General features: G+C 38.8%; 1 protein-coding gene across 1 annotated transcript; it reads left to right on the top strand.

Annotated features, from left to right (window-relative positions):
* Positions 1-8391: 8391 nt before the first annotated feature.
* NPVF (neuropeptide VF precursor) lies at positions 8392-11974 on the top strand. Its single transcript, XM_084511269.1, has 3 exons — positions 8392-8574; positions 10334-10706; positions 11605-11974. The coding sequence occupies exons 1-3, from the start codon at positions 8434-8436 to the stop codon at positions 11610-11612; spliced, it is 522 nt and encodes a 173-aa protein (XP_084367395.1). The 5' UTR covers positions 8392-8433; the 3' UTR covers positions 11613-11974.
* Positions 11975-22589: the final 10615 nt, after the last annotated feature.

Raw genomic sequence — 22589 nt, 5'->3', positions numbered from 1 at the left:
AGACCTTCACAAAGATCTCTCCTCTGGATTTCAGATGAACAGGGATGCACAGACCGTTAAATAATAAATAAATAAATAAATAAATAAGGAAGTAGTGGAGAATCACAGAATCACAGAATTTCTAGGTTGGAAGAGACCTCAAGATCACCGAGTCCAACCTCTGACCTAACGCTAGCAGTCCAAAGAGTGACTCTTTTTTTCACAAGAACATAAAAGTGTTGGTGCTAAAGCAGCCAAACTCTCCAGCTAACCTACCATGCTATCTCAAGCAGTATCCAGCAGCACATTTCAAAGAAGGTTGCACAAAATCTGCGATAATTGAACAACTTTCTGCATTGTTAACCTTGTCTGTTTTCAAATAGTTGGTACCTCTCTCCTCAGGCCTCACTTAGTCAGGCCTTGACCCTCTTCTTGGGAGGGGGCCCTGCCAGGATGCTTGCTTGATGGCTTTCTAGTTCCTAGCAGGTTTCATTTCTTTCCCAGGTGAGAAAGAAAAGAAGAGTAGCCTGTCCAGAAGACTTTTTCTGGTTCCATCTTATTTGATTATCAGCAGAAGGAGCTGGCAGGCCTCTAGAGCATCAGACAGCCTCTTGGTGTCCTGGTTTGTCAGAGGTGAGCCCAGCCCTGCCCTGAGGCAGGGAGATGTATGCTTGAAATGAAGCTTGAGTGCATCCCACCTCTCTTCATGTTCAAAGTGGTGGCATGGAGACTTCTTGCCCTTCTGAGCTAAGTTTGTAAATGAATATTTCTATGTAAACAACAAAAATAACTCCCAGTCATGGACCATGACCCCAGTGTGATGGCTGTGCTGCTTCACCTTCCCTGTCATTTTTTCACAATGTAAAGAGATGTTACAGACCTCACAGCTAACACTCAACTCAAGGTTAAGTAATGACACAGTCATCTCCTTCACCACGACATGCAGAGCTCAGTACTTCCCAGTGAGATGCTACTTCCCATCTGAGGACACTGTCTGACATAACTGTCATAAAACAGCGAGGATGAAAAGAACAGATTTTTCTCTCCTCCTTTCCCTTTGAAAAGCTACATTAAGAAAATGAAAGAAAGAGAAGCTTTATTTCAAATAAGCTGGACTTTCTTATTCACCAGCTTTGTCAGCAAAATGCTTGCAGCCTGTGTCTCACTCCAGGAAACTGGATGTTTTCCTTTAACTTTTTTTCTCTCCTAAATTGCCTACATTTTTTCCTAAAGTGAAAATCAGACATTGCAACCACAATTCAGATAATATATAGTATAATCTTCATGCTCCTCAGTGCTTATGTACAAGGCATAGGGGAACCATTAAATGAGCACCATATTTCTGGGGGAGGTGGGGAGGGAAGTCATTCTGAAAAAGGGAAGAATACGGAGTAAGGGCATCTATATCTGTAACTAACACAGGTTCCAAACTGCAATAGGAAAGGGGGAACTTGTAATAATAAATCTATTAAAAGTCTCTTGGTTAATAGTTAACTTGAATAAAAGCTATTAATTATTTTTTAAAGTCTTGAAAGAGTTTTTAAGACATAGTTTAATTTTTTCTCATGTACTTTCCATTGCTGCCTGTGGACCATAGACTTAATCAGATTTCTCTTTCTTCTAAGACTTTATGAAGTCTTTCTTGATTTGCAGCCAACCAAAGCACTTTTAATAATGTATGGTAAAAGAGTTTAATTTTTAATAGACAAGAATGGGCTCGAGCTGCTACACACTGTAGTAGATTGGTAAGTACAGTATTATACTCTGCAGAGTAGTTAGTAAAAAAAGAAGAATGCATTTATATCCCAAATGCTATTTGAATACATGTTTATTTTATTACTAACACCAATGTATAATTGAAGAACCTGTCTAACCTTAAATTATCGTTCACACCTTTTTTTTTAACAAGAAGACAAAGTCGTTTTCAGCTTGTTACCCTAATAACTCAAGCCTTTTATTGTTTTCTCTCTCCCATGCTGTTCTGCTGCTCCAAAAGTTCAAGGAAAATAAAAACATTAAAATGTGAAGTTACACATTCATATTCCAGATTTAGCTAATCAAAGTGCGAAATATCTTCTGACACTATAGAATAATTCATAAGGGTTTACCTTAAAATAAGATTATTTGTACCATGATGTTTGCGTGCATTTGCCTTTTGTCTACTACTACCCAGCTAACAGGAAAGCTCAGAACAACATGAAGTTGAACATCTAGTTTAAAATCAAAGGTCTGATTCTGCAAATCAGGGAGAGCAGGTTCACAAAGGATTTTTTTTTCTTGCCAAGTCATACTTCACAAAGAAGGGGGCTTTCATAGACGAGTAAATTCCCCTATTTTCCTGCAAAATACCCAAACCTAAACTAATGCCTCATTAACAAAGATAGAAACTATCATTGTGCCCACAGTAATTGTACAGATTTTGAGTCTTTACATCTGTGGTATTTCACCAGAGTCATTTCTGATTTAGTACTGGTTTCCTAATGAAATGAGGCAAATCTGTTTCTCTGTGCAGAAGTGTGTGTCTGTCAGTGACCCTTGATAACTTCCAAATCTGAAGCCAAGTTCAATTTGGCAGGGCAGAAGTCTCACTGAAATTCTGCTTCATGATAACATGCAAGGCAAGAGAGGACAGACATGCAGCTCATGCAGGGATCCTGAAGTAAAACTAATCCTTACTGCACCTTGGAGAATTCACACTAGCGTTTACTCTTCAGTCACAAAGTTAAGGGAAACCAAGTTTCGCTGGTTACACTTATCAGTGAAATATTTATTCTCAGTATGAGGGAGAAACCAGGCCTGTATACATATACAACGTCAGGATACTGACTGCAGTGCAGGTATGACTACCTGCTTAGATCCATAAATATTATGGGCAAATACACCTCCTATTGCATGCCAGAACTGAAGCATAACACAGCAACACCAGCACAAACCCATCATTGCATCCCATAGGAATGAGTGAAAAACGAATTGAGTTGTTTGCCAATTAAAAAATGTATATATTTTTAAATCTTCTTAATTCAAAATGAGCCATAGAATAGGTCACATAATACATAACGGCAAAATGAATATATTATGAATGATTTATCATTATGGAACTGTGCAGATGCATATTGGTGGCATGAGTCATATAACATGCAATTTTCACACAATATGTTGTTAATAATAGATAAGGATTTATCAGTATATTATTACACGAAACAGAAGGAGCAATATTAAAACTTGTTCTTTCACTGGAATCAAATAACTTACAGTACATTGAGCTGCTTATGACGTTGAGCTACTCATACCATTACTGCTAATTACATTTTAATGTCAAATTTTTAAAGTAGATGTACATCAAGCCACTGTAGCAACTCATCACAGACCAGATCAAAATTACTGTTGTACCACTAAGCCAAAATAAATGCTCTTTCCCATGCCTACCTACACTAAACAGAGAGAAGAAAAGAAGCAAGCACTACCTTGTCCTAGTTTGTAACATGAACCTGTAGGAAAACTCTTTAAATTAGCCCTGTGACGCTTATTTCACATGCAGGTGGGAGGGCTCATTCCTATTTAACTGTCTGGGGAATTTTCAGAAGTTCAGTTATGGTCAAGTCCTCTGAACAGCTTGGCTGATGAGTGACAAAAGATAGCAAGACAAAACAAGTCTGGGACAAGAGGCTAGGAACACTAAAGTTGTTTTCAACAGTACTAGAGATTCCCATATGCTTTAACCAGACGTTTTTGTGGATCAAGCTGGAACAATTTGAGTATAGACAGACCTCTTCCTCAACATCATTTGTTACCACCAACAAATGTGTCTTCCCTCCCAAAATAAATCATTTTAATAGGTCGTGCCAGGATGCTTCAGCTGCCTCTGCTCCAAGTCAGCTTGGTCAGTTTGTGCCACTACTGCAGGTGGTCTAAACATAGCAGAATTTGTAGTCACAATGATGAGGAGTGCTCCTATTGCCTTTTCCAGTACTTGAGCTCTAGGGCCTGATAATCCCTACCTCAGGAAAGATAATGACCAATCATCATAGCTGCTTGACGTGAAATTTCCAAAGAGTTCCTGTCATAGTGCCATCAAAGGCAAATTAACCCATGAGAAAGTACAGGGGATATACAACTCTTTGACTGCCTGGCATGCAAAATACCTGAAAAACTTCACTTTACATTGTCTTAGAAAATCAATATACATAGAAGACAATGTCATGAAAGCCCGATACAGCTTAGACAACAGCAATAAATTTTCCTATTCTGTCTAGGGAAAACAGAATTTGTATTTGTGCCAAACAATGCAGAAGAGTTTTTGGATCATGCCAATTCCATTTATTTTAGAGATCAAATATTCCCACACAGTTAATTGAAAAACCATTGATCAAGAGAGGTTCATAATCCAGTAGCAAATTAAAGGAAAACCCAATGGTAAATGACCACATGTTCAATAGATATTAGCACAGGAATTGCATGCATTATTGTTTTTATTGTTACCATTAAAAAAAGGAATTTGGAAAATCCATCTGTTCCCACAGATGGAAGCCCCATAACATGAAGCTCCAGAGAGTCAGGAACCCACCACACTCAGCCTTGGTGAAAAGAGACAACTGCTGCACCTGACCTGCCAGAGCACTAAGAGGACATGGGCTCCTTTTAAGGTATTATCCATTAAAATCTTCCTTTTATTTCCTCTGTTTTCCAATGAATTTGGCCTGGATTTGGAAATAATTCAGGCACCCCCAAAACTCCATTTCCCCACCCATAGAATATATGTGATTTTCCAAACAGAAGAGGTCGCTTACTCTGAGAGAGAGGGCTATCACCAAGGAACTCTGAGGGCATATGATGCTTTCTTACTTCCTATATAATTTTTTTTTATGTACCCACTACACTTAATGAATCATTACTGGTCCAGTATCCTTTTCCCTCCATCTACCACACCACACTCCAAAACATCTTGTACAATAGGTTTGGAGAATGCAAGGGGAAGCATTGCCCCTGTGCAGAACTGTGTTTAGTTTCTCATCATACTCCGTTTTTTCCAAGTTTTCTGAAAGAAGTCCCAGATCTTTCAACCCAACATTTTCTGCTGTCAGCCAGGGCCAGAAGGATTACATACAGCAAAGAAACAAAGAGGAAATGAATGCAAATAATGTCTCTAGCAACAAGGGAAAGCTGAACACAAAAGCCAGTGACTAATTAAAATGTACTCTTTTCTCACATAAGCTCCTAATTAGCTTACTAATAACATTCTCATGTTTTAACAATTTAATGGCCTCCTGCCACATAAGAAATGGGCAGAATCTTTCACACCTTCTCCACCTGAGAAAACCTGCTTCCTTTTCACTTCTAGCTCTGTTAATGGTATTTCCCTCTCCCCTGGGAAAGGGGATATTTTCCCACACACGGTGTCAGGCAGGTTCACCGCAGATACTGGTAGCAAAGCACCTGGACAGGTCCTCACACACAGCTCACCTCACACAGCTATGCTTCCAGATGTTACCCCTTCTGGCTCCCACTGTCATCTGGTTCATTCTATAGTCTCAGTCCTACTGGAGGAATGGGTGACACAGCAAACTATAGTGTCTGGAAGTCTAGTGGTCCTTATCTTAGGGATGGGATTATTCCTGATTCCTGAACTCATCCCTCAGAATTCAGAGAGAACACAAGAGAGGAAATGCAGGCTCACCATTTATCTGGAACAAATGTGAAAATTATGGCAGGTGGACAAGCACTGAAGCCAAGCTGAAAGAGAAGCATTTCACAGGAATTACCAGGTAAAACCAGTCACACAGTCTGTCTGGTCCATTGTTTACTGCTCTCTCATGGTAACATGCCAGATGCTTCACTAGAAAGTACAAAAGTCTGGTAGTAGGCATTGTGTAGCATGTTCCAAGCCCCATCATGTTATCACAGAATCACAGAACGGTTGAGGTTGGAAGGAACCTCTGTAGGTCATCAGGTCTAATGCTCCTACTCAAGCAGGACCACCTCAAGCAGGTTGCACAAGGAATATGTCCAGAAGATATATCCTCTTCCCAAGAAGGCTTCAAATTCCCTCTAAAACTGCTTACTCTTATCATCTTCAAGGAGACACACCCAACACTTTTGATTGTCATCCTACCCTAGAAGTTCCCCAGTAACAGGAGGAGCTTACTGTTCCTTGTGCTATTGGATAAGGATTAAAGTGTGGGAAAGGAAAAGATGTCATTTCTCGTAAGAAGATCAGTCCTTGGAATTATTTTTTTTTTTTCACTTTAAGTGGCTCTAGTACAGAGTTTAGGAGGTATGGTTAGTGTTTCCTGTTATGTCAGTCAAATTACAGTAACAGTCATGTCAGAGAAGTTTCCAACACTTGACCTGCAGTCCAAAGGGAGGTTTGAGTATCTTTTTAGCTCTAATACAAAGCAGTTTAAGGCCTCTAGGATCTTAGCCTCAGAGAAGCTAAAACAGAAATTACTCCATGCATGTCACACAGCTTTAAACCCATGAAAACAGCCAACTTAATTCTAAAATGAGGTTATTCAGAAATGCTTCAGCTTTACAGTGCAGTAAATGCTATCAACTTGTCTAGAGTCCAGTTTTCCAGCATGAATATTTATCATGAGCAGATTTCTCATTATGCAGCTGATTTTAAGTATTAGCATATGAGATTTAGGCAGTTTTTAAGAATTTAAGAATAACAAATGGAAGAGCAACACAATATGTTTTCTTACGGCAGCTTGGCTCACCAGCCTATCTAGCAATCAACTCAGTATGCGCCTTAATTTCATTTAACATGGAGCCTTCATTTAACATGGAGCCTGAATCACCTTCTGGGATAGAGCATGCACAGGCAGTCCAGTGCCTTCACTGCATGCAGCAAAGTGGCAGATGCCCTTTTAAAAACTACTGTTGGAAATTTTGCCCTAAGAATATAAATCTAATAAAAACTTTGAAATTTCTAAAACCTTAAGTGATGGACAGGGTTTTAAATACACATTCCTAATTCAGTTTGAATGCAAATTAACATGTTTAATTTAGAGCAGAGACACTATATATATATCAATAGATCTCATTCATGTATAATGTCTCTTATGTCTCTCTTGGGATACTCTGTCAAGGGTGGAGAGGCCTTGCAGAGAGTTCTTGACAAATTAGAGGGCTGGGCAATCACCAACAACATGAAGTTTAATAAGAAAACTGCCAGATTCTGCACTTGGGAAGGGGCAACCCTGGCTATACGTACAGTCTGGAGGATGAGAGGCTGGAAAGCAGCCCCACAAAAAGGAATCTGGGGTTTCTGGTCAATGGCAAGTTAAATGTGAGCCTGCAGTGTGCCCTGGCAGCCAGGAGGGCCAACCGTACCCTGGGGTGCATCAGGCACAGCACTGCCAGCCGTGTGAGGGAAGGGATTGTCCTGCTCTGCTTTGTGCTGGTGCAACCTCACCTTGAGCACTGTGTCTGGTTTGGGGCATCACAGTATAAAACTGACATAAAACTATTACAGAGTGTTCAAAGGAGGGCTACAAAGACAGTGAAGGGTCTGGAGGGCAAGACATGTAAGAACCAAGGCTGAGGTCCCTTGGTTTGTCCAGCCCAGAGCAGAGCAGGCTGAGGGGAGGCCTACAGCTCCCTCACGAGGGGAGCGGAGGGGCAGGCGCTGAGCTCTGCTCTCAGGAGACAGTGACAGGACCCGAGGGAACAGCACGGAGCTGGAACACGGGAGGGTCAGGATAGGTGTTAGGAAAGGCTCTGCACCCAGAGGGTGGTCGGGCACTGGGACAGGCTCCCCAAGGCAGTGGTCATGGCACCGAGCCTGCTGGAGTTCAGGAAGCATTTGGACAATGCTCTCAGACATATGGCCTGATTTTTGGGTGGTCCTGTGCAGACCCAGGAGTTGGACCTGATGATCCTTGTGGGTCCCTTCCAACTCAGGATAGTCTGTAATTTGGTGATTATATAACCTTATCAACTACGTCAATATATAGCACTTGTTTTCAATGGGCCAAATGCCCCCAGTTGTACACATCTAAAAATGAGAATTATATAGTTCAAAAGGACCACTGAAGCAGAAGAATGCATACATGGAGAAAGCTTCTTTTCATAGTCTTTCTGAGGACACTGAAACAAAAGAAAGAAGGTGTTTTTGTCTACAAATAGAGATAGAACATTGTGGCTGTTTTAAGTCTCTCCTGTCATGGCTCTCAAATTTAGCTAATTAAGACATATTTCATGCAAAGAAAATAATTGTAAAGTCAGCGTGTCCCTAACAAGTAGCTATGTTGATTAAAAAGGTTCACACAAAAAAATTCCCAACATTCTTCAAACATATTCAAATTACTTCATTAATTAATATTAAGGATTGAAGCTTTTGAGATTGATGTCATAGGAAATGATGTCTTTTTGTTTACTGATGATATAAAATGATGGCAGTTTGCTTTTCTGTACAGATTCTGAGCTTTCTAACTGAGCTCAATTTGAGAAAAAATGGAAGTCATTTCAACCCAGAAGTTTATTCTACTTGCTTTAGTTACAGTGGTCTTTCTAACATCGAGTAGTATGTGCCTAGATGAACTGATGAAGTCCAGTCTGCAGAGCAGAGAAGATGATGATGATAAATATTACAAGGTAAGATTTGTATTACTAAGAGAGTATTTGGGGGAACTGTGGGTCAAATCTTGAGTACTTTGAATTTTTTGACAATGGCTCTTCTAACCTCATAGCACAGTATTTGACATTACAGCACTAGCAGTATGAAAGAGGCTTGTTGACAAAATTTTCAGGAAACTCATTTGCTCTGACACACACACTGTGTAAATCAATTCGTGTTTCAATTTTCTTGCAATACAGCCTTGCGATTAGGTTGAGACTTTTTTCTGAAATGTTTCTTACTTACACAGTGGGGCCTCAATTAACATTCCTGTCAGGCATTTTATGCACATAATATAACAAATACATTATTAATCCAGAATTAATAAAGGCATGCTTGTAATACTCAAAGAATAATGATAAACAGAGAACATTATAAATCTAATATAGTTAATGTTCCTAAATTCTGCTCTGGAAATTGACTATAAAAATATCTTTGCAGGGTTGCACATTTATTATATCTCAATGGATGCCAAATCAAATTTGCACAGCTCATCTGTATTTTTTTTTCTTGTCTGCCCTGCAAATACTCCCTGGGAAGTGAGAGCCAACTTCTCTTTTTGTCTTATTGTCATTGGTGTAATAAAAATCCCTCAAAGCAAAATACACCTTTAATTATTTTAGTGAAATCTCCTGGTCTTCAGATCTCTCTTCAGGTTCACAGGTGCAATAAGAGGCATAGTTTATTTGACATTTTAATCATGAAGTATGAACTAGAGTGGTTCATTCCTTGGTGGTGGGGAAACCACCAAATGTGGATAAGAAACTGAAATTAGGATTAGTAGCATTTGTGCTACTAATTGTGCTACTACTTTAATTGAAGTAGAAAATCATATTTGTACATGTTTGCTGCTAAGGCAGAGAAATTTATTTTTGTCACAAAAATCAGAATGAGTGATTTTCAATACACCCAGGGAAAGAACATGATATATAGGAAAGGGTCAGGTTGATATAGTTATTTTGCAGGTAAAAGCTGCACTTTACATCATAAGACAAGTAACATACTGAGCTCAGTTCTTTATTGTAGCCACAGAAGTTAGATTTTGTGCTGGTTGGCTCTGACAGCCCAGGAGCAACTCATGTTTCTTGTATGCTAGTGGAGGGTTAAAGCAACTTAAAGTTCAGGAAAACCTCTGTGCTACAAGGCCAGAAGAGGTTTGAGATGGACTTGACCCATATACTTTCCATTTGTTTTGCATGCCCATTAGCATGTTGGGTCAAAAGCACCCACCCAGTGCTTAGGAAGAAATGAGACACACCTCCAGGTGGCTTGGCCCATCTTCCTGTTCATCTGGACCAGATGAGTAAGAGGTTGTATCTGTATCAAGTCACTAAATATAGCCAGCATCTTCTACCCAAGATCTTCTTCTCCTTCAGACAGTGATATTAGCAAATGTGGACATGACAACAATACCTGTCCACGCAAAACTGATGGCAGAGTTAACAACACCTATGCCCAGAAATATTTCCAATTGACTCCATTTGAACAGTTGCAGAAGCTGATGTGAACTTGCAGTCAGAGAACTGAAAAGGTATGCAGAACAATGTCTCCAAATGAAGTAATCCACACTAGAATGGAGTTCAACAAATAGTCTAGAAAGCATTAGATAACAGAAAAAGAGAAAAAGAATGATACACAGAAGCTTTCCAGAGAGATGATAAAATGAATCCTTTGTCTGACTAGTAGCTGAAATAATATGCTATACAGATGCTAGTATCATTTTTACTTTTTCTTCAGATTAAAGACAATGCCTTGGAAGAAAAACAGAGGAGCCTGAATTTTGAAGAAATGAAAGACTGGGGATCAAAAAACATCATTAAAATGAACACTCCTACATTAAACAAAGTGCCAAATTCAGTTGCTAATTTACCTCTTAGGTTTGGAAGAAACTATCCAGAAGAAAGAAGCATTAAACCAATTGCTAATATGCCTCTGAGATTTGGAAGAGCTTTTGGAGGGAATCTACCTAGGCATGCTCCAAATTTATCACAGAGGCTTGGGAGATCTCCACTTGTTAGAAGTTCCATTCAATCACTTCTAAATTTGCCACAGAGATTTGGGAAGTCACTGCCTGTCAGTCTGTCTCAAGGTGTCCAGGAATCTGAACCAGGTAACAATAAGCAAGTATTCAAGCCATGTATTAAAATTATTAAATCACAAGTTAATAATGATCAAACACAACCAGCCTTCCTCTAGGAATATTCTCTAAGCATTTCAATATGAGACCAATTTGCCAAAAGAAAGATTTGCAGTTCATGAAATCAAAAAGCCTCATCACAAGAACTAGTAGAGAATCTCTATGAAATCTTTGCTAATGAGAAAGTGCCACATAGTCAAAGCCAAAAAGCTCATATGAGATTAGGTTTGGCAACGCTTTTTTAGATCAGGTTTCATTTTGAAAAGTTTAAAGCTTTGGTGAAAAGGCTCAGAATCATTAAAATATCCCATTTCAGCACTATAAAATGACCAAAGAAAATTACCTAAAAATTACTCTTTCATTTTCTAAATTTATGCAAATTAGAGTAAAAAAAAAAAAAAAATCAAAACTCCATTGCAGCTTTTTGAAATGGTAAGAACAACTTTTTTTTTTTTCCTGATCCAAACCTATTTTTTTTTCAGATTGTCTTTCTGAGGTAATGTTTCAGATTTTGATTTTTCATTCCAAGTTAAGATGAGAAGTTTTTTTGATGTCTCAAATTTTTTTTCAAGTTAGGAAAAATATTTCCTGTCCTTTCTAAGAATAATTTTAAACAGTTCTTCAATAACAGTCCTTCTTCTCATATCCACTGTTTTAAATCTGAACTGCCTATTTGTTTTGGAACCATGTTTCAGTTGGCTACCCCTGACTTGCATCTGTCATATGCATAAAGTGGAAGTTTAGGCCAGGAAAGATACCTGATACTATCAAAAGCCAATATTCTTTACTATTTAATTGGATTTCTTTTATTCTTTACTCACCATCTAACCTGACTATTATAGATTTTGTTTTATTTTTCTGATATTTTTAGGGATATGAATTTGATACATTAATATCGGAATCAGAAGAGTAAAAGTGAAAGACTTGGAGAAGATGCAATGTGTATTCAAAACTAAAGGTCATAAGAAGAAAACATATATGAGACCTGAAATGCAAACCTGTCTTCATGTTATAATGTATGTATTCTGTATAAATGATTGATGTATAAGGGAATGATTGTAGTGAGTGTTGTACTAGTTTACTTCAGTGGCAGTACAGTATAAATTCTATTTACTTCTGTGCAACTGACATCTTGTTGGTTGTAAAAAGTAATTTCAAAACAATAGCTATATAACGGAAAGCATTTTAAGCAAAATTAAAAGAAACATAGTAAAAATAAAGAAGCATGGTACAAATAAAAAGAATCCTACCGTGTGAATAACAAACAGATGCAGGACCAAAACTACTGGTACCTTTTTGTCTTATGTATCTGAAGAAAATCAAGTGAAATGTAGAGAAAGCACTTTTCCTGTTGTTTATGAGTCCTGCAAGATATAAATCTGAAAGGCGACTAGTCAGGAAAAAAACAAGCTTCTTGGACCCCCACAGAGGAATAACATCTAACCAAAGTCATACTGTAATGCAATTACCTTGTTTTTTATATGTGAGATAATGTCCTCCCTAATGACCTACAAGATCTGCCCTGTGGGTGTCCTGATTCCTCTATTAATATGAACAACATTACAGTTACCAGATACACATGCAGAAGGGGCTCCTCCATTATAAGCCCATATTTCCATTTCATATTTCTTATCAAAACATTCTCTTCTAAGTGGAATATTGTTTCTTTAGGCTTCCTCCAAAATTTCAGTAAGTTTTCAGTAAGTTTTGAAAAGAAAATGAATTCATACCCATTAAAGGGAAGTCAAATCTATTGGAGTACACCCAAGATCTGTGGGATTCTTCCTTCTAGTCCCCAGAAGCCTCACTAACCTGATGTCAGGTCCAGCCAGTGGTGGCACTGGGCATCCCCAAGAAAACACAGAACACGTACACACAGTATATACAGCCACAGCTGACTACCAACAGACCAGACAGCGATGCCTTTACAGACACCGCATACACACCAACAGGACTCACACAAACTTACAAATGGCCTAATCCTGTTCGTACTCATAGGTTAATCAAATTCAGTGCTTTCTAGCAGATCTGTGAACAGAATCTCCCTCCAGCAGCTGTTCCAGACCTGTGGTCGCTCCAGCAGCTGGTTCACAGACCCCTGGTCCCTCCGGTGTCCATGAGCACATTCATACAGGAAAACATACAGATATTAACATGAGGATAGGACAAACCACGACAATCAGGCACAAGACATGACATGACCAGACAAACACAGCAGATTGCTTGCATGAAGCCAAATTCCTTTATCCTCCCTCTTCTCCGTTTTCCCACGCATGTTCTTCCCCCATCTATCTTGACCCCTCCCCTTGACTATCTTTGGCTCTCCCCTAAACCGTCCCCAAATAAGTTCATCACTTTCCCACATCCCTTTAAAATATCCCCCGGTAAGTTTTATGTGATCCCACAAGCCCTTTCAAAAACCCCATCTTAAGTTTGCTTTTTCCCATGAGATCCATGATAACCAGCTACAAGGCTCTGGCTGAACCTCCACGAGGCGTTGAGTGGTTCTTTAAGGCCCCATCAATTAATGATCTAAAAGTTCTGCTCTTTGTTACTGTTTTGCTATCTCCTCTTCCTCAGGGTTTAGATACTGAGGGTTTAATTTATTACTTCTCCAGCCTTTTATGCTGCATAACCAGTAACCAGATATCCTTACATTCCACATATCTTTAGAAGACACCTCTCCCCCAGACCAAAAAAAAAAAAAAAAAAAAAAAAAACAGATAAATTCATAGTTGGGACAGAGCCTGAGCTCTGCTATTCCTCTACAAAGTTATTACAGCTACCTGAAAGACAATACTAATCAACTGGTGGCTGATTAATCTAATTCAATCCAAATTACTGAAACTGCAGTCCTGAGAATATCTAGTCTCAATATTCATGCAGACTTGAAACATCAAAGAGAGGGAGAACCAACAAGATTATGAAAGGAATTCAGCCTTTTGAAAGTAGAGGCCCAAACCAATCTTTAGGCTTGTCTCCGAGTCTCAGTGAGAGAGTCTCAATGAGTATTGGTGAAACATCAGTTTTGCAGCATGACACGTTGACACTTGGGCACTGCTGCCAGGTCCATGCTGAAGGATACTGGTTAACACATCGTCTGTATGGGGGAAAATCCAGGCCCCAGCCTATGAAGTAGAAGTTTTGTCATTGCCTGCCACCAGGACAGGACATTATTCTTTCTGTAATCAATAAAACTGGAATTTCTTAGTGATTTACAGACAAATGAACAGCAGAAGGAAATTCCCTGAACTTTGTGTTCTGGTCCTGCAAACCTCACTGCACATCATGCGAACTGAGAGCAAACAAGATTTGTGAGAATCCCTGAGCAGCAATGGGAGCTGCTTTTTTAAGGCACATATCACCTAGCAACAGGGAAGGGGTACACGTCAACTGGCATTAATGATGGCTGCTATGGGATGAAAGCAGAAGCCCAAACATTGGCCCAGCAGCAAGTACAATTAGGTTGCCCTCTTATTGCAAGCTCCACAGCATGGACACAGGAGATGACTGTTGATTTATTTTCCCTCAGCAGAGGAAGAGCTAGGTGAAAAGTACATAAAGGAGGAATTATGCTACGCTGTGCAAAATTTCTGTTTGGTTTGAGAGCATGTGAGCCAAGAAAACAATCACTGGATAGTGCAATGGGAAGCAAAGGGGTACAACAGGCAACATACATTGCTATAGCTATTACTCACCAGATTATTTATTATCCAAATACAGATATTATTCATGAATTGGGAAAAAGCAAGGAAAGGACTAAAGTAAATCAAGTGACAGACTATCAAGGCTTACCGGCATGAATTCTAGTAGGGTTCAGGAGCTCCCAGCCTTCCCTGCCATACACACAATATTTATGTCTGTTATTAAAGCCTCCATGCAAAAACAACACTGGGCTTATTTTAGATTCTGACTTAAGCTTATAGAGAGGACAGCTGACAATCTACTGATTAATTTAAAAGTCTGAGGGCTCATCATGCGGTTAATTGCAATAAATCATTTGGACAGATGTAGTGGAATGTAAAGAGACACTGTTTTACTCTCAGAAGGAGCTGAAGACGGGCATCTGGCATTACAAACTCCTATTTCTCTGACAATTTTCCTTCACAGGGGCAGGAAATCCATCTCTTGCATTTCCAAAGACCTAAGGAGCCAGGCTAGGCTGGTCAGTGGAACTGAGACCATTTTTGTCTTTATACTAAGAATCTGGCACACAGGTACATGATCAGTTTGAACGGCTCTGACTGCAGGCTCTTGGCAGTAGGAGCAGCCCTGTGTCTCTCCACCCTGTGACCATAATATCCTGCCACATCTCTAGTGCCAGTATTAGCCATCATGAAACTGCATGGATGGAAACTAACCCTACAAAGTCCCCTGTGATTTGTTTTTAGCTAGCTCTGTTTGCATTGACCTATAATCACCAGTGGCAATCCAAAGGAAAGGGGAAGGTTGAGCTTAACACAGGCAATTTTTCAATCTTAGTTTCGCTTCAACTGCTTTTGCAACTGCCCACTGTGTTTTCTTCAAAAGATGACAAGTGTGATGGCCTTGATCCAAGTGCTTACAAAATGACAGGCTACTAGAAATTTCCAGACACTGAACAAGACATTTTGAAAATTACCCCCTCTTGAAAAGTAACCATTAACAGGAGTTGGAAATGTTTTCGCTATTGACAGCCATTAAATTACATCTAGCACAGATGCATGGGCATCCATAGATAGCCAATTTGCACTTGTGCTGCTCACCTGAGGATGTGAACTATAGAGGTGCCACAGAATATTTATGAAAAAAATCTGTACCATTAGCAAGGGGAAAAGAGGCTTACAGGATCCTTATGTGTGTTTTAACTCAAAGAACCATGGACAGTGTAAAATTTTTTTTTCTTCTTTTCATATCTGTGCATATGAATCCTATGAAGTAATTAGCTAGAAGTTCAGTCAAATGGCCATAGGAAAGCATGACAAAAATGTTCAAAATTACAGGAAGAGCTACATAGACCACTCCTTCTTGGGCAGTGAAATAAATGATTGACGGGAAAAAATAAAGTCCTATAAAATCATGACTCATACATAGAAGAATAGAAAACTTTTTTTTTTTTTTTTTTTTTTTTTTTTTTTTTTTTTCTGACAACACAAGAAATAAGTGAATCGAAAGAAATTATGAGTGAGAAGCTTTAACCTAAACTAAAGGAAGAGCTTTTGCAAACAGAACACAAATATGATGGACTTCATTGTCATGGAATGCTGTGCACTGCCGATATCTGCCACAGGTTTCTGCCAGAGATACGTTGCTTGGCTCGGAGAAACTTCTGTCTTGACCAGTAAGGCCATTCTGGTTTTGGAAGCAGCCTGACAGTAGCTCCTGAATAAGCTTTTGCCTGAGTTGGAAACCCAACCTATTGATATATCCAGTTCTGATGCAATCAGCCTTACCTTTTGGCAGGATCTGAGAATAAACCCTGCCTTTTTAGAGCTGCTGTCAGGTAAGGGTCTGGGTAATCTCATAAGAAGTTTTGCCTGGTACTACTACATTCAAGTCCTAAATCAGCAGTATCTTCCTTATTGAGATGAGTCTTCCAAAAATGCATTAAGTTTCTCAGCGGGAAAAGCAGCAGTACCTGGAACCAGTTGATGACACTCTAATACAGCTAATAAATGAACTTCAACAGGACTTAAGTGAAGGAACAAACTCTTTTGATGTCAACAAAATCTGAAGAGTGAGCTGGACTTCAATTTTTCTTCTAAAAATCTAGCAGAAATGCTTATCAAACTAAGAATTTTGATTCTCTTCCATAGTATCAAAGAGAATATCTTGCTTTTCCTAAGAACAGCTCCTATCTGTTAGTGCTATTCAAATCCCATTCTTGCTTTTCAGGGAATTTAGGTCTTGGTAATATAGGAATTTGGCATTACTCAAGGATATATGTTGCCTAAAGCAGCAAAATTATGAAATGGTAGATAGAAAATTGTAGAATATTCATATACTAGGATTTTCAGGGTTACCTATAACAAAGGGAAAGCATACAGTAATTGAAATGTGCACAGAATCATAAAGGTGGCAGCTTTAGATTCTTGTTTCTTTCTGCTGTAGAGTAACAAAAAAAGACAGTATTTTTTGTTATCAGAATGTGGAATAGAATCAAATATCTGCAGGAGGATGTTTACATGATGACTGGTGTAAGCCACATTCTTCTGCCTTACCTGGAACCATATTCAATTAAAATAGAAGTCAGTTTATGGTTCAACAGAGTTGAAAGCAAAGCATAATATCAGACACTTCCTGCTTTAATTTTTCTCAGATTTCCTTCACTTCAGGCAGGTATGGGGGGTTGATCTTACATATATGGCTAGAGACAGCCAATAACTAAACAAGGAACATTACCAATCCTTTCAATTACTGCTTCACATTCTACCTATTGCAAAACATGTATTCTCTTTTTCCTCAAATATATTTATATATCAAATTATTATCAAATATATATATTATACCTCAGACATAATGATTAAATAAATGGTTAAATATGAAAAACAGGAGTTAAATTTTATACACTGTATATCAGAGGAGAGATGCATAAACATGCACAGTGCAATATATATATTGTAGGGCACATTAAGTCATTGTATCTGACTGCAAATACCACATTTATGCTTATACAGGTAAAAAGTGATAGATGAGCAGTGGTTCAAAACCAGAGGCAACTACAAGGCATATCCTAACTCAAATCTCTGCTTGGGTTTTGACCCTTAGTTCCTAAAACCACCCTGCCTCACATCAAAGAGAACACATTAAATTACTTTGCATCACTGAGATTCAAAGTATACAACAGGTCAACTTATATCTCTGAGGAGCTTTATTCTGATTTTTTTCAGCTGAAAACAAATAGATTTACAATTTGTGGAGATGCTGAACAGAGCCAGTATTTTCTGATGAGCTCCATGTGCTGTTGATTCCCAGCAGGGCTTAGCTGGTCTGTTTGCATGAATTTGTGAGGGAGAACAGAGAGGAACTTTGTAAAATCAGCTGCTTCTCTTAGCTGTTCAAGTCTGTGAGTACCTAAAGTACATCTGCATCTTGAGGTAATAAAATTACATTATAGGCCCAAAATGGAGAATTTTATTTATAAAAGAACGGAGAAGAACTTTCCCTGAACCCTGCTGTTGAAGAGAGAGGATCAAATTAAAAATAAAAACATATGTTGGGTGCTGTGCTTGTTTTTGAATGTGGTTACCTTTTTGACTAAGTGCCTAGTTGCCCTTAGAGATCATCATCAATTCTGAGAGGTGCAAGTTTGCTCTGTCTCTCCAGAGGCATTTCAAATGAAATGGTACATCCTAATTCAGCAGCTTATTTCTTTCGGCAGCTAGGAATGAAAAGGCAGCAATTTAATTTAGATGCCTACAAAAAAAAAATAAAAATAAATACCAGGGAAGGTACACCTGGGTGCCTATCGTGCTTTTATACAGGGCTCACATATGGCTTGAAATAGGAAAGTGTGAATGCAGCTGTTTCTGAATTGTTTTTGAACTAGAAATGTCAGTTGTGTGTGAAAAAAGCAGGTGGGGGGAAAGAATAGACCACTGTCAGAAGATACTTCCCCCACTGGCTCAGCCACTGCTGCTTGCTTCCCTAAGCTCCATACCAGGAGACATTTCCTAACAAATCTGTGCTTAAACTTATTTATACACCACATGAATTTATGCATCCCCAAGGGTAGCTTGGAGGGTTGCAGAGTCCACCTCCATTTGAAATTTACAACCAGTGGTAAATAGTTTCTGGGTCTTATTTCCTTCTCATGCTAAGTGCAGCTGGTGCATGGTGGAACTGGCACAACAGCAGCACAGGCTGTGCTTGTGCACTAGTCCTCAGTGGGGATTTTCCTAATAACCTCAGAAATCTGAGAGATAAGGGTGTGGGAACTTGGGCTGGCTGTGAAAAGGGACAGGTAGGAGAAAGTCTGAAGGTAAAGTACAAAGTAATGGGCTTTTTTTTTTCCATTTTCTGATACATGTGTTATTAAAACAGCAAAATACTCTCACTTCTTTAATTTAATCTTGACAGTGAATAATCTGTTCTGTTATTGTTTTGTATAATACTGTTCTCTTAAATAACTGTGATATAGGCTCTATATTTTTTTTCTGTTATGTCGGCTACAAAATTTTGTCTTCAGATCCTTACCACCTAGCATGCATTAGAGCTACCACTGTGCATTTATATGTACCTATTCTTAGTGTGTGTATTTGATCATCAGGAAAGCTGATAAGCAGCAGTAACAGCTCACTTTGGCTTTGAATGAAATTGTACAATTCACTCTATAAGCCTGTATTTGATAGCATTATACATACATGGAATACATGATAAACCTTAAACTGCACAGGGTCTTTGTAAAATATGGTCTTATCTTGTCCTCGCTCTGGGATAAATCTAAAGGAACTCCACTGAGATTGGCTTATGTATTGATTGATTGACTTGACAAGGAAACTTTGAGCATGATTTTTATATATAAAGAATCACTGAAGTGAAGAAGCTGCATATGTGGATATTTGATGTCTGTCAGGTGAACAGGCCAAAAGTGAGGCACAGATCCTTGGACTAAAATGGCCTTAGTGGCTAGAAAAGAAATTATTCATACATACTTCTTTTAACATGCAAGTCATATCTTCAGACTGTATTGTAAGGTAAAACAAAGAATATGGTATGTAATTCATTTGACAATCTACGTAGTCAACTTCTGTGCTCAAATAAAAGATATTAATAAGTACAGTGTATACAGAAGAACTTGCTTGGGGATACAAAACTTTGTTCTGTAAAGTAAAAGCAAAACATTAGGAGCATCGAAATGCAGTGCAGGCATTTGAAATTCCCATCGTGACAAAACTGCAGCACAGGCTTGTGGCCACGAGAGGGCAGAGAGAACATTCATTTTACAGCACGGTTTTGGAGAGAATAATTTATCCGCTTAAAGAACCTGTGCTGTGGATTGCCTAAAAGCCTGCCGGAGGAGTCAGAAAATGTAAAGTACAAAGTTAGTTTTACAAAAGCTGTTTCACGAATTTTCAGCATTAACAAATTTTGGTCACACTGAACTTTAAACCTTTAAATAAATTGTTCTAGAACAACTAAAAAAAAAAATCACAACGGTATTTGATGTAAAGCCTGAAAAGAGCATTTCCTGAAGTGTGTATTAAACAATCAATATTATTCCTGCTTTATATCTTTTTCCTTTTAGCACTGACATAAGGATAACAATATACATCATTTCTCACTTCAATAAACAGCTTGCCTAGGCTCTTTTTGGATCTGGATGCATCTATAATTCACACAAAATCATGGCCATCAAAATCAGTGAGAAGTTCAGAGAATGGCATTGCAGTCCTCTTCACTTAAATGCTCATATCCCTCTGTTTTCCCTACCACAATCTGGGGGATAATGTGAATTAGAGAAATGACTTTCCTTCCTACCTCGCTGATCTGGCCTCATGTTTTCTCAGCCCACTGTCGTTTAGGTAACAGAAATGGAGATTTAACCACTCAGAAATGATCCTTCAATTTTCTGTTTCCTCTGGCTAAATTACATTACACCATATACAGTTTATTTAGAAGCATATTCAGTTTCAGTGTGGAGAGGTACTGCTTTAATAACTGCCTCTGCAAATCTTCATCCTTTCTGTATTAATCAATGGGAAGTTTGAAAGAGTTCTGACATCAGGTCATATATCTGCCAGAGTCAAACACAAATGACTATTTTATGTGTCTGTCAGAGCCATCAAGTGACTATCCTTTGGGAGCTGAATATTTTGCTTAAGAAGGCAGACTATGCCTCCAATTCAAGAGGTATCTTTTTGCAGGACTCCTTCTCTTTGCCCCCATCAAAGGGGTAGTTTTCTTTTTCCCACTTTCCACATAGCTTCCCCCAGCACAGGGACACCTTTGACAGGCCTTGATTGTAGGATTGTGGGAGCAAGTATTTAATAGGCCACTGAGGTAAGAAATAAAATCTGTGGGCAAGATCTGATGAGTCAAAGACAAGTAAAAATGGAAGGAACTCATGGGGAACTCATGACACAACAGCTTCATATGCTTACCTACATAGCTTAGTAAAGCTGTCAGCCTGTAACTTACATTTTTTGGACTGGTTTTAGATTGGGATCTCATCCATGTGTACAAATATCTGAAGGGAGGGTGCAAGGAAGGCAGAGCCAGACTCTTCACGTGGTGTCCAGTGATGGGTCAAGAGGCAGTGGGTGCAAACTAAAACATGAGAGGCTCCATTAAAACATCAGGAAATATTTTTTTACTGTGAGGATGATGGAGCACTGGCACAGGTTGCCCACAGAGCCTGTGGAAATTCTCTCCTTGGAGATATTCTAAAGATGTCTGGACATGGTCCTGGACAGCCTGCTCTGAGTGACTCTGCTTGAGCAGTTTGGTCAATATGACCTACAAAGGTCCCTTCCAACCTCATCATTCTGTGATTCTGTGTTCTTCTGGTATCCATCTTCCCTACTCTTTCATCACATCAGTGCAGAACAACCACTGTAGTCTGGTCAGGGGGAAATACAAAGAGGTATTATGGACCTTAGTCCCCCCAGACAATTTTTTCCCAAAGAAACTCACTAACCTGGAGATACAGGTGTGAGATGATCATATAGCACAGATACATCCAGATTCTTGGCAGGCAGTGATAGATTTACATGTGGGGAGATCTCTTCTGTGTTAGGATTTGGAGGGTACAAGTGATGACCTAAGACTTTTGCTCCCAAGTCAGCACATCCTCTATAATAACAAATAATGAATGTCATTCCCGTGGTATCTTAAAACCACAACTCCAAATCTTCCATGGTATTTTTGGAAGGAAATAATAGCATTTTTCAACTGTAGAGTAATTAATTAAATGAAGGAAAAGATTCTTCTGAGCCTTTCCATACATTTGGCTCTAGACTAAGATGAAGCTTGAAAATGAAACACTGAAAATATTATTTTTTGGAATATATTGAACTTGTGAACCCTGGGAATTACTGACAGAGCTATAGCACTTGTACGTGGCACAAACATTAAAGTATAGTTCACTTTAATGTGATGGCCAAGTCACCCGTGTTAAAAACAAACCAGTGGTCCAAAACCATAATAAACCAATTACCAGCTCTCCTGGATGATAACACAACAGTCCATTTAATCCGTATTCAGAAAAGCTATTTATGTATTATCACTTGCCAAAAGACTTGCTTCCAGCTTTCTTCCTACTGCTTTTCCAAGAAAAGTAGGATCTCCAGCTAATTTTACCCTGCTTGGTGAAAGATAAAACATAACAAAAACATTCTCTTCAAACGCATCCATTTATTTTGACATTAATTCATCTCAAACAAAAACCACATTGAGAGGAAAGAAAAGGTCAGCAGAATACAGTAAAACAGATCAAAATCTATCACTGTGTCTGTCAAACATGTAGGCAGAAACATCCAGCAAACCAACTAACCAGAATCCAAATTCCACCGGTGCCAGGTCCAACTATTTTGAAGGATGTTGTGAATCCCCCTACACACACATGCACAAAACATAAGCAAAGAATATTGCTATCTCTGAGAATGGAAATAAGAAGTTGCAGTTCACAGAAGCCCTGATGTTGTGCTGTCTGTCTTGTTGGAAATGTTCTAGTCTCAGCCAGTTTGTGAAGAATTCAGTAACACCCCCATGACTTCACTCAGTTCCTCCCAATTATATTTGACATGGTCAGAATTTCTGTAGTGAACTGGCTATATTTTTTGGTTTGGTCCGTGCTTTTACTGCTTTATTCAGGAAAGGTATGTCATGATTTTGGCTGGGATAGAGTTAATTTTCTTCATGGAGGCTTGTATGATG

This window comes from Aythya ferina, assembly GCF_964211825.1.
Source record: "Aythya ferina genome assembly, chromosome: 2".
Lineage (NCBI taxonomy): Eukaryota > Metazoa > Chordata > Aves > Anseriformes > Anatidae > Aythya > Aythya ferina.
Note: the sequence above shows the minus strand (reverse complement) of the source record. Positions and strands in the feature narration are given on the sequence as shown.

Coding starts and splice junctions, on each gene's coding strand:
- NPVF (XM_084511269.1), top strand. CDS start 8,434: ATGGAAGTCATTTCAACCCAGAAGTTTATTCTACTTGCTTTAGTTACA. Junction 8,575..10,333: donor ATGATGATAAATATTACAAG/GTAAGATTTGTA, acceptor CTTTTTCTTCAG/ATTAAAGACAATGCCTTGGA.